Source organism: Pongo abelii, chromosome 4 (assembly GCF_028885655.2).
Source record: "Pongo abelii isolate AG06213 chromosome 4, NHGRI_mPonAbe1-v2.0_pri, whole genome shotgun sequence".
Classification (NCBI taxonomy): Eukaryota; Metazoa; Chordata; class Mammalia; order Primates; family Hominidae; genus Pongo; species Pongo abelii.
In genome coordinates, this window is record NC_071989.2 from 74,878,688 (window position 1) to 74,894,786 (window position 16,099).

General features: G+C 39.5%; 1 protein-coding gene across 3 annotated transcripts in view; it reads right to left on the minus strand.

The window, feature by feature from the left end:
• The window catches only part of SGTB (small glutamine rich tetratricopeptide repeat co-chaperone beta), a 57,215-nt gene that overhangs the window by 36,911 nt on the left and 4,205 nt on the right, over window positions 1–16,099 (minus strand). For all 3 annotated transcript variants that reach the window (XM_024247280.3, XM_002815605.6, XM_054556416.2), the window contains exons 3-5: window positions 10,291–10,394; window positions 5,818–5,887; window positions 1,569–1,668 (exon numbers count right to left, since the gene is read on the minus strand). In XM_024247280.3, the coding sequence (XP_024103048.2) occupies window positions 1,569–1,668; window positions 5,818–5,887; window positions 10,291–10,394 (274 nt within the window). The remainder of the gene's footprint in view (window positions 1–1,568; window positions 1,669–5,817; window positions 5,888–10,290; window positions 10,395–16,099) is intronic.

Consider the following 16,099-nt stretch of genomic DNA (forward strand, 5'->3'; position numbering starts at 1 on the left):
CATCACATTGGAGATTGGGCTTAAAATTCACATTAGTATATGAATTTTAAGGGGACAGAAACATTCAGTCTATAGAAGGTATAAATAGAAAATTTAGGAAAAAACAAATAAAAATGGCCAACATTTGAAAAATATCCAACCTCACCAGTACTTAAATATAAATTAGAACAATATAAAAACAAGATTAAATTAGCAATAATTAATCATTTGCATACTTAGTGCTGATCAAGGGCGTAGCCAAAACAGATACATTCCTAGGGAGAGAATTTTCAAAATATTTTCAAAGAAGGTGGGACAATTTTGTAATTTGCATCAACAATTTTAAAAATAATTTGCACTTCTAGATCTACTAAGTGCATTTCCAGGGATAAATCCAAAGTCCAGAAAATCTAAGGCATGAAAAATATTTTAGAAACAACAGATGTTCATTGCAGCTTTATATGATAATATTGAAAAAAAATGGAAGCAACCTCCATGTCCACCAGCAGGTCAATAGGTAAGTAAACCAAGGTATGTCTATCTCCTTATTCAAAAATAACTCTTGCTGAGTACTTCTTTGCTAGCCACAATGACAGGTGCTGGAAATATAAAAAAGAATAAGCAGTAGTAATAGAGATTAATTTGTAACCATTTAAATAATGCTTTTGAAAGATTGCAATAAAATAAGGACATATTTTTGATAAGACCAGTGAACAAAGGTGAATCTAAAAATGAATAAACTGGCTGAGTGTGGTGGCTCATGCTTGTAATTCCAGCACTTTGGGAGGCCAAGGCAGGTAGATCACTTGAAGTCAGGAGTTCAGGACCAGCCTGGCCAACATGAACAGTGAAACCCCATCTCTACCAAAAAAAAAATACAAAAATTAGCCAGGCATGGTGGTGTGCACCTGTAGTCCACCTGGTGTCGCAGCAGAGGCTGAGGTGGGAGAATCACTTGAACTCAGGAGGCAGAGGTTGCAGTGAGCTGAGATCATGCCACTGCACTCCAGCCTAGGTGACAGAGTGAGACCACGTCTCAAAAAGAATAAAAATAAAAATGAATAAATTTAGGCCAGGCACAGTGGCTCACGCCTGTAATCCCAGCACTTTGGGAGGCTGAGGCGGGCAGATCACGAGGTCAGGGGATCGAGACCATCCTGGCTAACACGGTGAAACCCCATCTCTACTAAAAATACAAAAAAATTAGCCGGGCGTGGTAACAGGCTCCTGTAGTCCCAGCTACTTGGGAGGCTGAGGCAGGAGAAGGGCATGAACCCGGGAGGCGGAGCTTGCAGTAGGCCAAGATCATGCCACTGCACTCCAGCCTGGGTGACAGAGTGAGACTCCGTCTCAAAAAAAATAAATAAATAAACAAACAAATAAATAAATTTATGTAAGACAAAATATGCTAACAGATTAATAACAGTGGTTGCCTCTGAGTGGTAAGTTTGTAAGTTTATTTTTTCTTCCTTCTTTATATTTTTCTGAACTTTCAAAATTTTCTAAATAATTAAGATTTGCATTTTCCTTCAGAGCTATTAATCTAAATGTTTAAGAATTGCAAACCTGCCACAATAGTGCTAGTTTACCTGTTGCAATAGTAAACTGCATTATTGGGATCCAATTCTATTGCCTGTGTGTAACAATCCACTGCAGCAGCATAATTTTCTTCTTTCATGTGGTTATTGCCTAAAATAAAGTAACCAGTATGTACAGTAAGTATAATATACATTAAAAACATACACTCTGATAGACACATTTTAATCATGGAAACTATATATGAAAGTCAGCCTCATGATTTTTCAGTCACACTGGAAAAAGTTTTACATTGTACTACAGAGTTGCTATTATTTAGCTTTCAGTGTGTTTGAATCATTTTAACAATGCAAAGTCTTTTAAAAAATTAATGTTTATATACCTTATAAAATCCAGACTTAAAGAGTAAATGCAACAATTATGACTATCTCATGGCAAAAGTGAATCTCTTCTCACCTTCCTTATCTTCATCTCTCTCCTCCCTTTTAGAGCTGCCCCAGCCCGTTCCAGATGCAACACCCTCCCTAATCACCATCTCAATCTGGACCTGGTCTTCCACTCTTTCCCTGTTAAAACACACATCTGCTGATAATCAAGTTCTCAGAACGCTGCTGAGGATAAGCTGATAAAACTAATCATGCTATCATGATAGTGGCAGATAATATTTTTATGTGCTATCCCTTCCAGAGTTAGATTCTTTTTAAAAGGGGATTTGAAGAGATTAATTTCTAGAAAGAGAATTTCAGATACCATGGCTAGCCTGCAAAGTACTGATTTTCAGCAAGGGCATCTGCAGATACATCTGGCAGTAATTTAGCTAAGTTAATAAAATGTCAGCAAAATAAGAGATTTCCTATGGGTATTTTTTGTATACCATTAAATGAAAAAGTAGTGTCCTCTGCACTTGTAAGAACCAATGTTCAAAATATGTCTGGGCGTGGTGGCTCATGCCTGTAATCCCAACACTTTGGGAAGTGAAGGTGGGAGGATCACTTGAGGCCAGGAGTTCGAGACCAGCCTGGGCAATATAGTGGGACCCCCCCCCCCCCATCTCAACAAAAAGAATAATTAAAAAAATTAGCCAGGCGCAGTGGTGCACGCTTGTAGTCCCAGCTACTTGGAGGCTGAAGCAGGAATATCACATAACTCAGGAGGTTGAAGCTGCAGTGAGCCGTGATTGTGCCACTGCATTCCAGCATGGGTGACAGAGTGAAACCCTGTCTTAAAAAAAAAAAGAAAAAGAAAAAGAAAATATTAGAAACAATGGAGATTAGGAGGAATGATTTACATCTCAAAGGTATCTGTGATTCTTTCGAGTTTTCTTAAACCAGAAACTCTTACATTAGCCTTGTTCTTAATAGATCATTAGCTACTTAACAGGAAGAATGGGGCATAAATTTCCAAGGAACAAAAACAGAATATTCAAATTACTGTAAATTAGGAATCAAAAATGAATATAAAGGGTGACTGCTAATAAGCACATGGTTTTTGTTTGGGGGGTTATAAAAATGTTCTGTAGTCCGGGTATGATGGCTCATCCTTGTAATCCCAGCACTTTGGGAGGGCAAGGCAGGAGTATGGCTTGAGCCCAGGAATTAGAAACCAGCTTGGGAACATGGTGAAACCCTATCTCTACAAAAAAAAAAAAAAAAAAAATTAGCCGGGGTGGTGGCGTGTGCCTGTAGTCCCAGCTATTCAGGAGGCTGAAGTGGGAGGATTGCTTGAGCCCAGGAGGTTGAGGCTGCAGTGATCTGTACTATTGTCACTGCACTGCACCCTGGTCGAAAGAGTGAGACCCTGTCTCAAGAAAAAAAAAAAAAATTTCTATAATTGATTATGGTAATGGCTGCACAACTCTGAATATACGAGAAACTAATGCATTGTACCCTTTAAAGAAGTAAATTGTATGACATATGAATTATATTGCAACAAATATCTTTTCGAGTTAAAAAAATTAATTTGGATCTTCCCCAAAAAAGAAATCAATAGAAAGCCTCTAAGGAAACTGAGAGGATAACATCGTTTTTTATGAAGAAACAAAAAGTTTATATTAGCAAAGATAGTTTGATTTCCATGTCAAACATTTTAATTTTCTGGGTTATTGAGACTTTGATGTTGCTGTTGGGCTCTTTGTCTTGATGGCATTTTATGATTACATTATAAAACTGTACTGTATGTCTTTTCCTGTGTCACCTCAAAGGTGTAGATATCATAATGTATATATACATACCACAAATATTATACACATGTATACTATAGGCTAATGATAAAAGGCTTAACATATTTAACATATAAAATATTTAACATATAAAATACTTAACATATAAAAATTCAGGGTTGGGTGCAGTGGCGCACATCTGTAATCCTGGCACTTTGGGAGGCCGAGGTGGGTGGATCACCTGAGGTCAGGAGTTCGAGACCAGCCTGGCCAACATGGTGAAACTCTGTCTCTATTAAAAATACAAAAATTAGCTGGGTGTGGTGGCACATGCCTGTAGTCCCAGCTACTCGGGAGGCTGAGGCAGGAGAATCATTTGAACCTGGGAGGCAGAGGTTGCAGTGAGCCAAGATTGCACCACTGCACTCCAGCCTGAGCAACAGAGCCAGACTCCATCTCAAAAAAAGAACAAAGTAGCAAAAAGAAATATTGACAAAAATATCAAAGACAGTGTTATTTAGGATTACAAAATTATCTGTCTAGGTAAGTAAGACATGCTCAAACAGTATCATGTAACACTACACAGCCATTAAAAACAGTGATAAAGGCCAGGCGTGGTGGCTCAAGCCTGTAATCTCAGCACTTTGGGAGGCTGAGGCAGGCGGATCACATGAGGTCAGTAGTTCAAGACCAGCCTGGCCAACATGGTGAAACCCCATCTCTACTAAAAATACAAAAAAATTCACCAGGCGTGGTGGCACGCGCCTATGATCCCAGCTACTCGGGAGGCTGAGGCAGGAGAATTGCATGAACCCAAGAAGCAGAGGTTGCAGTGAGCCAAGATCCTGCCACTGCACTCCAGCCTAGGCGGCAGAGACAGACTCTCTCTCAAAAAAAAAAAAAACAAAAACAAAAACCACAGTGATATAGGTATATATTTACAGACCTAGAGAAATGACCATGCCCAAGGAATAGGAACAGTATAATTGTTTCATATCCACCTTTTTAGATACCAGGTGATTTTATATATATATATATATATATAAAAATACACACACACACACACACACATATATATATATATATATATATTTTTTTTTTGAGATGGAGTCTCCCTCTGTTGCCAGGTTGGAGTGCAGTGGCGTGATCTTGGCTCACCGCAACCTCCGTCTGCTGGGTTCAAGCAATTCTCCTGCCTCATCCTCCTGAGTAGCTGGGATTACAGGCACACACCACCAGGCCCAGCTAATTTTTGTATTTTTAGTAGAGACAGGGTTTCACCGTGTTGGCCAGGATGGTCTTGATCTCCTGACCTCATGATCCACCCACCTCAGCCTCCCAAAGTGCTGGGATTACAGGTGTGGACCACCATGCCTGGCCGTGATATATATTTTTTAACTCAACTGCCTTCTTCAAGGTATGGAATAAAGAAAAGGCTAGAAAATGTTTCTGAACATAGCATATTCCCTAGTAACCCTCTGTCTATAATAGAACAGAGGATTTATTGGCTGTCACTCACTGCTAAAGACAAGGACTATACCCTACAGCTTTGTAGTACAAATCTTACAGGCCTGACCTGCCTCCCGTCTATAGCTTAACATAGCTGACATAATGGAAAAATGGAACACAAATCCTCAACAGTGACTTATTTCTTAAAACCAAGAATGCTTCAATAGCCAACTAGTATAAAATTTAATAATGTAGTAATCAAAAGTGCTAGCTAATAAACAAGTACCATGTGCCTACCTTAACAAATTTCAAAGAACTCAAAAACACTAAACACATGAAAGCTAAAATAAGGCTGAAAACTATTTTCCTCTTTTTAAGTTAAAGAAGAATTTGAGATCCTACAGTATAAGTAGCAAAAACAGTCAGAAGCAATTCGCCCTTAAGTTATGTGTTCTGCAACTTTTACTCACAACAGATCTGCTTCTCTTGAAGCAAGCTGTAACTGTACTGCCCACAAGCCATTCTGTACTTCCAGGCTTCTTACCCATCACATTCATTTCTGTTTTGTAATTGCCATGTGCACTTATGACAATCTAGTCTTGGTGGTGTAATCAGAACTATATCAATTGACAGTAATTTCCTCCACAGTTTCAGAAAGCTTTACTAAGTCAGTCATTTTTGTATGAAATATTCACCTTCATCTTTTAATTGGTCAGCTTTTCCCACATCTTCAGGCACTGAGTTTGAAAGGGGCAGAACGTCATTCTGAAATTAAATAAAAATCAATGCACTTCCCTTTAGCTACATAAAGAATCATCCTAGAGTACTATAAAGTAATAATAAATTACCCACATTTTAAATCATCTGTAACTCCACATCATGAAATCAAATTCCTAAATAATAGTATTAACAAAAATAGGGGAAAAGTCCTCTCATATATTTTTTATTAGAAATATGAATATGTATGACTGGGCATAGTGGCTCATGCCTTAATCCCAGCACTTTGGGAGGTCAAGGTGGGTGGACAGCTTGAGCTCAGGAGTTTGAGACCAGCCTGGGGAATATGGTGAAACCCCGTCTCTATAGAAAACACAAAAATTAACAAGGTGTGGTGGCATGTGCCTGTAGTCCCAGCTACTTGGGAGGCTGAGGTAGGAGGATGGCTTGAGCCCAGGAGGCAGAGGTTGCAGTGAGCTGAGATCATGGCACTGTACTCCAGCCTGGGCAACAGAGCCAGACCCTGTCTCAAAAAAAAAATAAGAATATGAAGAATATGTGAATCAAAGTTTTAAAAAATGTGCATTTCCCATACCCGGCAATCCTACTTCATAAACAAAAAAATGGAATTAGTATGTAAAGAATAGGAATAGAAATATGATCAAGGGATTGTTTATATTAGTGAAAATTTTGGAACAAAATGTCTAATATCCTATCTAAGATATACCCTACTAAGACAAAATCACAACCTACAAAAAATCATTTATAATATGATATTATATAAATATGTTCACACACACATTAAAAACAGCCTGGAAAGATGTATATCAGAAGTAAAATTTTAATTTCTTGTATCTTTCCATATTGTCCAATTTTTTTTTTTTTTTTGAGATGGAGTCTTGCTCTTTTGCCAGGTTGAAGTGCAGTGGCATGATCTCGGCTCACTGCAATGTCCGCCTCCCAGGTTCAAGAAATTCTCATGCCTCAGCCTCCCGAGTAGCTGGGACTACAGGTGCATGCCACCACACCCAGCTAATTTTTGTATTTTTAGTAAAGACGGGGTTTCACCATGTTGGCCACGATGGTCTAGATCTCTTGACCTCGTGATCTGCCCACCTCGGCCTCCCAAAGTGCTGGGATTACAGGCGTGAGCCACTGTGCCCGGCCGTGTTTTCTTATCTTGTAGTAAAATTAGTATATGTTCATTGTTTTAAAAAAGTTGGGGCTGGGTGTGGTGAGCAGCCACCACACCTGGGTAATTTTTTTATTTTGTGTAGAGACAGGGTCTCCCTATGTTGCTCAGGATGGTCTCAAACTCCTAGCTTAAGCAATCCTCCCACGTTGGCTTCCCAAAGTGTTGGGATTATAGACATGAGCCACCATGCCAGCCAGTACTGTAGTATATATCCATCATTACCTTTGTCTTGATTAGAGTTTCCACAAAATTGATAGCTCTACATCAGAAATATATTTTGCAAATTAGACATATAGATTCACAAGTAAAAAAAATCACTGACAAAGTATATGGGTCTTGTCCTTATTTTTTTTTAAATCATTATCTGCTAATCAGTTTTCCTAAGCATAAAATATTGGAATAAAAATATAGAAACAAAATGAGAACCTTCCTAAGTAGAGGTCACTGCTTAAAACTGACTGTAGTTACTCAGGATCTAAATATAATTCAAAGACACATTATTGTCCTACAGCACTTGGCTTTAGGGTTCCTTGTATTTTAAATTTTCCAATAAGCCTAGGCACTTTATACATGGGAAAAAGTGATTTGGGGGTCAGAAAAATAGCATATTAAAAAATAGATTATAATCTCTTCTGTCTTCCCAATCCTTCTGAATTATTTGCGAAAATTGCCACTGTTTTATACTTTGAAAACTAATTATCATATTCATTGCATAAATTTGAGCAGTTCACTATGTGGGGGCAAGAGCTACCTATTTTAAATAAAGGGAATGAATCCACTTGATATATAAACATAATTGGAGAAAAAAATAGAAAAGCAGTATCCTAAAGATAAAATGACCAATATAACAACCAAGTACACTTGGTGAGACAAATAATTTCTTTAATTACAACAATCTTGATGCTATTTCAGGTGAATTTGCACTTTCTCTGCCATATTCTGTTAATAAACATATATGGAATGAAGCCATAGCTGTAAAATAAGACTACTAAAGAATTATGGGACCAGGCATGGTGGCTCACGCCTATAATCCCAGCACTTTGGGAGGCCAAGGCGGGTGGATCATGAGGTCAGCAGTTCAACACCAGCCTGGCCAAGATGGGGAAACCCCATCTCTACTAAAAATATAAAAATTAGCCGGGGCCGGGTGCAGTGGCGGGTGCCTGTAATCCCAGCTACTCGGGAGGCTGAGGCAGGAGAATCACTGGAACCCGGCAGGCAGAAGTTGCAGTCAGCTGAGATTGTGCCACTGCCTTCTAGCCTGGACAACAGGGCAAGACTCTGTCTCAAAAAAAAAAAAAAATTAGCCAGGCGTGGTGGCACATGCCTGGAGTCCCAGCTACTCGGGAGGCTGAGGCAGGAGAATCGCTTGAACCCAGGAGGTGGAGGCTGCAGTGAGCTGAGATCGTGCCACTGCATTCCAGCCTGGGTGACAGGGTGAGACTCCGTCTCAAAAAAAAAAAAGAAATATGATACCACATATAACACAACTGAAGATATACTAGGCAGCCAGTTTCAATAAACTGTATTTTAACGATAATGAGCAACAAATTTCTTATAATTAAATGCAATCAGGGAGATACAGCAAAAGAAAGAAAAAGCTTTATTCAAACAGAGGGTAAAAGTCAATTAGAGCTTCCTGAGAAGGAAAAAAAAAAAAAAAAGAAGTAGTTCTAATATCTTCAGTATTAAGTCAATGGTGACAGTAGCTAAAGAGTGAGCAAATCTAAGAACTGTCTCAAGCACAGGCCTCACATACCTGACAGCAAAGAAGGTCTGCTTTAGCCATAACCATATCTAGCCACTGAAACAGGGTTCCCTGAGGGGGCCACAGGCCCAGACAATGAAAGAACCACAGCCCACCATCACCAAAGGGAAGAAAAAGGGAGCTCCCTGATGAGGAACAGAGATAAACATCACTATCTCCTTATATCTCGTCATACAATAAGAATTCATCTGTTTGATGAATTAATGTATAACTGCATTATTTTTCTCCCAAGTGTAATACAAGGGGATGATTTACTGCCAAGTTGCCATCTTCGTTGCAACTCTAACAACCTCTTCCCAAGAAGTTCTAGAAACAGAGCCTGGAAGATCCAGTCAAGTGTGGTATTGTCAGCAATGTCCACTCCAGACTGAAGTGTGCAAGATATGTTTCAGCTTCACTCCAGAATTCTTCATTATATACTAAAGCTCAAGTACGGAGTTAGAAAAACAAAAGGAGCCCATGAGGCACCACAATGTCATAAAGAAACATGTGGGGCCAGGTGTGGTGGTTCACGGCTATAATCCGAGCACTTTTTGGAGGCCAAGGCAGGACGATGGTTTAATTCCAGGAGTTCAAGACCAGCCTAGGCAACAAAACAAAGACCCCGTCGCTACTAAAAAACAAAAACAAACAAACAAACAAACAAAAATTAACTGGGTGTAGTGGTGTGTGATTGTAGTCCCAGCTACTCGCGAGTCTAAGGTGGGAGAATTGAGGACTGCTTGAGCCCAAGTGGTTGAGGCTGCAATGAGCCATGATCACACCAGTAGACTGCAGGCTGGGTGACAGAGAGAGACCTGCCTCAAAAAAAAGAAAAGAAAGAAACAAGTGGGAGTTCACCCACATGTGGGAGCCCTAAATTCACTAAACTTAGCATTTTTCAGAGTCTTATGGTCTGTTTCCTGAAAAGGCCAGAAACCCAAGACCATGTATAAATAGTCACCAGGAGCAGGGATCAGAAAACTTGGATTTCAGTCTTAGTTTTGCACAGTGACCCTTAACCTTTCCCTGTTTTAAAGAGCCCCCATCAATGGGCAAATTTGATGAATTCTGCTTCAGAAATGATGATTCAATTCCAGAGGAATCTATTTCTGCATGGCTGCTTCCTAGATATTAAAACTTTTTAAACCTCTATTCCATGTTTCAGGGAAACATCAATTCAGATGCTGGAAATCAAAAAATACTCAGATTCACTGAAATGACATTCAAGAAAAAAAAAATACTCAGATACTGTAAAGAACTTAAAAGTCGACTAATACATATCAGTAAATATAAAAGGTGAGAGGATGAAAATAGTTATCAATATGAAAATCTAAAGCACATTAAATGAGTTATATGTTACATACCCAATTATATCCATATAGACAATTTACCTTATATACAGGAGGAAGTTAATTACTCATATACCTGGCCCCTCAACGATTAACAATCTATTAACATAAAATTGTAGTCATATCAGTTAATAATGAGAAAATAATGACAACATACCTTACAGAAGGAATTGGTAAACATTTCTGTCAAAGGCTGTGAAACTGCTACGTGTGTATCTTCTGGGCTGATCTTAAAAACTGTCTCCAAGCACTGAATCGCAACTTGAAATAAATTTTAATAGTAAAAAACAATTAACAATTTTTAAAAAGAAACAAGTTTTTTTTTTCTGATAGAACTGCAGTGTATGGAAATTCAGTATTTATGATCACAGAACATAAGGAAAACATTGGTTCAGTTGCAAAGAAATTTCTGTTTATAGACTAGCTATCGAAGGAAAACACACTGATTTTCCTTCTTCTTTCCTCCCCCTCACACTCTCCCTTCCCCTTCTCCTTCCCCTTCCCTCCCTTTCTTTCTTTCTTCCTAATTTTTTTTCTAGAGACAGGGTGTCACTTTGTGGCCAGGCTGGAGTGCAGTGGCACAATTATAGCTCACTGTTGCCTTGACTTCCTGGGCTCAAGGGATCCCCCTGCCTCAGCTCCCTTAGTAATTGAGACTATAGGCATGAGCCACATGCTAACTGTTTAAATTTTTTTGCAGAGACAGGGTCTTGCCAGGTCGCCCAGGCTGGTCTCAAACTCCTGGGCTCAAGTGATCCTCCTACCTCGGCCTCCCAAAGTGCTGGGATTATAGGCATGAGCCACCACACCTGGCAACAACTGGATTTCTTATTCCCCACTTAAGGAAAAATGTTGTCTAGAATATAATTTCTCAATATATGTATTACATCATATTCTTGTTGAAGGCTACCAGAAAGAAAGAGCAAGTCATTAATAACAACTTACTCAGCCAAGTGTGGTGGGTTACGCCTGTAATCCCAGCACTTTGGGAGGCCAAGGAGAGTGGATTGCCTGAACTCAGGAGTTCAAGGCCAGCCTGGGCAACATGGTGAAACCCCATCTTTACCAAAAATACAAAAAATTGGCCAGGTGTGGTGGCATGCACCTATGGTCCCAGCTACTTGGGAGGCTGAGGTGGGAGGATTGCTTGAGCCTGGGAGGAGGAGGTTGCAGTGAGCCAAGATCTCACTACTGTACTCCAGCCTGGGTTGAGACCCTATCTCAAAAAAACAAAAACAAAAACAAAACAAAAAAAGTACTCTCACTACAAACCTAAAATATTATCTTTTTTAAAAAAATGTGAGAAACAGAATTCTCCATTAATTAAAAACATTAATAGTAACAAAACATAGCCCCCAGCACATAGGAAGAAGCACTAAATATTAATCTTGGTGTGCTTATGTGAAGATAGATTTTAAAAATTCATTCATCCATGCAAATTTGCCAAGTGCCTACTATCTGTAAGGCACTGGTGGTCTAAGGTGGTAGAGAAACAGTAATAAACCTAACAGAAAAAAATCACTGTCTACATGATAAAGCTTTTATTTTAATACAGGAAGACAACAAATATAATAAGCAAAATATAAAGCATGTTAAATGGTGATAGGGGCCTTGTCTATTTTTACTGTATGGCAAACTAAGTGGTTGGTATGGCTAGGGTATACAGTGGGTGGAAAGACATGGTGAGGGATTATGTTTGAAGTCTGTCATTGGAGGCCAGGTTCAGTGGCTCACGCCTGTAATCCCAGCACTTTGGGAGGCTGAGGCAGGCAGATCACCCCAGGTCAGGAGTTCAAGACCAGCCTGGCCAACATGGTGAAACCCCATCTCCACTAAAAAAGTAAAAATTAGCCGGACGTGATTGCATGCCCCTGTAATCCCAGCTACTCGGGAGGCTGAGGCATGGGAATTGCTTGAACCCAGGAGGCAGTGGTTGCAGTGAGCCGAGATCACCCCACTGCACTCTAGCCTGGGCGACAGAGCAAGACTCTGTCTTCAAAAACCAAAAGAAGTCTGTCATTAGATGACAAGGCACCTGAAATGTCATTTTTAAAAAGATTTAGACTTCAAGGAATGAGCAAATGGAGAGCCATTAAAGAATTTAGTGAGGGAGAATAACATAACTAAATTATGTTTAGAACTAAAAGTCTGGCAGGAACATTGAGAATGAATTAGAGAGAAAAGTTGGGATTCGAGAAATCGATTGGGATTAGTGAAGTTGGGATCAGTGAACAAAGCTAACCACAGCCTTGGAACTCAGGACTGTCTCATTATCCTTATTAATCCAGGCTGAAAAAATTAAATAACCTGGGTACAATAATTTAACTTACATTTACCTCAAGATTCTCATTTATCAAACAGAGATTATTACATTTGATCTTCCTTTTAGAAGAATCTATTCCTATTTATTCCTAATGAAAATAATAGACACTCAGGAATAAGTCACAAAATCTAAACAAATACTATATATACTTATTGTTCCACCGTAACACTGAACAAAAATAGTCTGGTACTGATAGAGAAAGATGAGTGAAGAATTCTATTCAGTAATACCACATCCTATCTGTATAACACTTAATTCAAAAGTTTTCACATGCTATGTACCTGCCACTCACTGATTCAGATTCTCTTCACAAATATATTGGCTGCAAGGAAGGCAAGTACCTCTACCAAATAGACTTAGAAACTAATATCCAAACCAACTAAGGGAAATGTCCGAGACCATTGGATTCAATTCAACAAATATTTATTAAGCACCTACTATGTGTCAAGCACTTTTCTAGACACTTTCAACATATCAGTGAATAAAACAGAAAAGATCCCTAACCTCTTGGGATTTACTTCCTAGTAGGGGATGGAGAGGTGGACCATAAACAATAAACAGGTAGTAAAGGGTAAGGAGGATGGAGAGTGTGGGCAGCTGAGCAGAAAAGCAGCTGTAGGGTTTTTGTTGTTGTTGTTGTTTTTGAGACGGAGTCTTGCTCTATTGCCCAGGCTGGAGTGCAGTGGCGTAATCTTGGCTCACTGTAACCTGTGCCTCCCGAGTTTAAGCTATTCTCCTGCCTTAGCCTCCTGAGTAATTGGGATTACAGACGTGTGCCACCATGCCTGGCTAATTTTTGTATTTTTAGTAGAGAGGGAGTTTCACCATGTTGGCCAGGCTGGTCTCAAACTCCCGACCTCAAGTGATCCTCCCGCCTCGGCCTCCCGAAGTGCTGGGATTACAGGTGTGAGCCACCGCACCCGGCCCACAGCTGCAGGTTTAACAGAGAGTTCAGGGTAGGCCTTACTGAGAAAAGAGATTTGACAAAGACTTGAAGGAGTCGGGGGTGTTAGCATTATCTGTGAAGACCATTCCAGGCAGTGGAACCAGCCAGAGCAAAAGCCCTTAGGCAAGAGGATATGGTACATTTATAAAGAGAAAGTTAATAATGGCTGAAGCCAAATGAGAAAGGGGAGGATTAGGTGAACAATATGTCACAGAAGTCAAATTATATAGATCCTTTAAACAATGTTTTGAGTAGATAAATGATAGAAACTCACATACTCTGTTTGTAAAGATCACTGGTGCCTGTGTTTGGAACAGCCAATGGAGGGGCAAGAATAGAAGCAGAGAGACCAGTTAGAGGCTATCACACTAAAACAGTCAAGAAATAGTTCAATCCAGAGGTGGTATAAGAGATGTCAAACTCTAGACATATTTTGAAAGTGTAGCCAACAGGATTTATTGAATGATTAGTTACAGGGTATTTGAGAAAGAGAGGAATCCAGAATGATACCCAAGTTTCTGGCCTGAGCAACAGAAAAGATGACGCTGACATAAACAGAGATACGGAAATTGCATATAGAACAGATTTTGGGTGGGGGAATCAGAAGTTCAGTTTTGGCAATGTTAAATTTGGGATGCCTATTAGACATGCAAGTGGAGATATCTAGTAGGTACTTGGATTTATAAGACCTTCAGAAGAAAGGTCTGGGCTGAGGGCATAAATTTGGGAAATAGCATATAAATAAGGGGTATTTAAGGCTAAGAAGCCGAATGATATCACCAAAGAAATGGGTATAGATAATGAAAAGAAGAGGATCAAGCAGTGGACCCTGGGTACACCAGGTCAGGGAAAAGAAGAGGAACCGGAAAAGGGGACAGAAAAGAAGCAAACAACGAGATAAGAAAGCCAAGTATGAGGTATCCTGGAAACTAAATAAAATATACTTGAGGGGGGCAGTGAGGAAATGACCATCAACATTATCAATGACAGCTAATAACCCAGATGAAAGCTGAGAACTGACCATTAAATTAAACAACACAGAAATCACTAATGACCTTGATGAGAGTGGTATAGATTGAGAGATTGAGGCAAAGGCTTAATCAGAATGGGTTTAAGAAGAATAGAAGGAGAGGAGTTGGAGAAAGCAAGTATAGACAATTCTTTCAAATGGTTTTGCTGCAAAGGGAGACATACAATTAAGCAGTAATTATTTGCTGTTTGTTTTTGCTTTTTTGAAGAAGGGAGAATAATGGTAAGTTTATATTATGATGGAAATGATCCAGTAGGGTATAAAAATTTTATGATATAAGATTGAAAGAATAAAATAACTAAAGTGATATCCTGGAGTAGGTGAGACAGGATGGGATCTAGTATAACAGTAGAGGGGTTCCATTTAGAAAGGAACACAAATAGTCCATCTATGGTAATAGCTAGTCAAACCAGCAGGCAGGCCGAGTATGTGGGTGCCATCGTATCCAGCTATTTTCTTATTATTTCAGCTTTCTTGGTGGAGTAGAAAGCAAGGTAACCAACTAAAAGTGAGGACAGTGAAGGAGGTTTGAGGGTTTGAGAAGATATGAGAAAGTGTTAAAATCGTCATCTCGGAAAATAAATGAATGAACTTAGAACAGATAGTGTGACTGCCTGACAGCATTAAAGGTCTACTTGAAGTTCACAGTCATGAATTTAAAGTGGGACTAGTCAGCAAAGTTGTGTGTTTTGCTCCATTTATTTACGGCTACATGAGTGGGCGTCAGTAGCTGGGCACAGAGTAGGTGGAGAGTTGGATTTAAACAAAGTTGGGCTTTGCAAGAAAGGAAAGGAGATACAAGGGAATAATTATGATTATCAACCATGGAATTTAAGATGAGTAAGAAGAGGTGTGGGAAAAGGTGAGGGATGAACAGATTGGAGGTATTGGTTGGGTCAAAGAATAGCTGGAGTACGGATTCTAGAGGGAGTAATCTTGGAAAGACAGGCAATAGTGGTCAGGAAGTGAAATGTTTGGGATAGAGATTAGGGAAGGAATGCAATTCTGGTAATGATTAAGTCTAGGGAAGGCTTTCTCAATCTCCGCATACTGACATTTTGGATCAGGTAATTTCTTCTTGTCAGGGGCTGTCCTGTGCGTTAGCAGCATCCATGGCCTCTACCCACTCACTAGATGCCAATAACACCAGCCACCCGCCTCACCCAGTTGTGACAATCAGAATGTATCCAGATATTGCAAAATCACCCCCAAGTTGAGAACCACTGATCTAGAATATGATCAAGTGTTTGAGATCATTGGATGAGGTCAAGAACTGAGAGCCAGGGAACTAAAATAATCATCTATCAGTATATTGCAATTGCCAAGAACTAAATAGGAGTAGTGCTAGAGAGAGTGACAGTGAGCAGGAACCACAATTAGTCAAGGAATGAAGCAAATGTCGGTAGATGACAATAATTAAGAGGAGTGGGTGACATAATCTGATGGCAAGACAAAGCTGATGATACACCAGCTTCACAGTAGTGGTAAAGCTGGTATTAGAACTGAGACTTCTTTCCTAGGGCTTTTAAAAATGTCTAGAAGGTGGGCAGACACCTCCACATGATTTCATGTTCAATTAAATTAGACTCACAGAGTCAAAAATAGGGGTCAGTCAAAAACAATTGGCACCCTTTCTGACTGCCATATATAACAAACAGCTGAAGGCA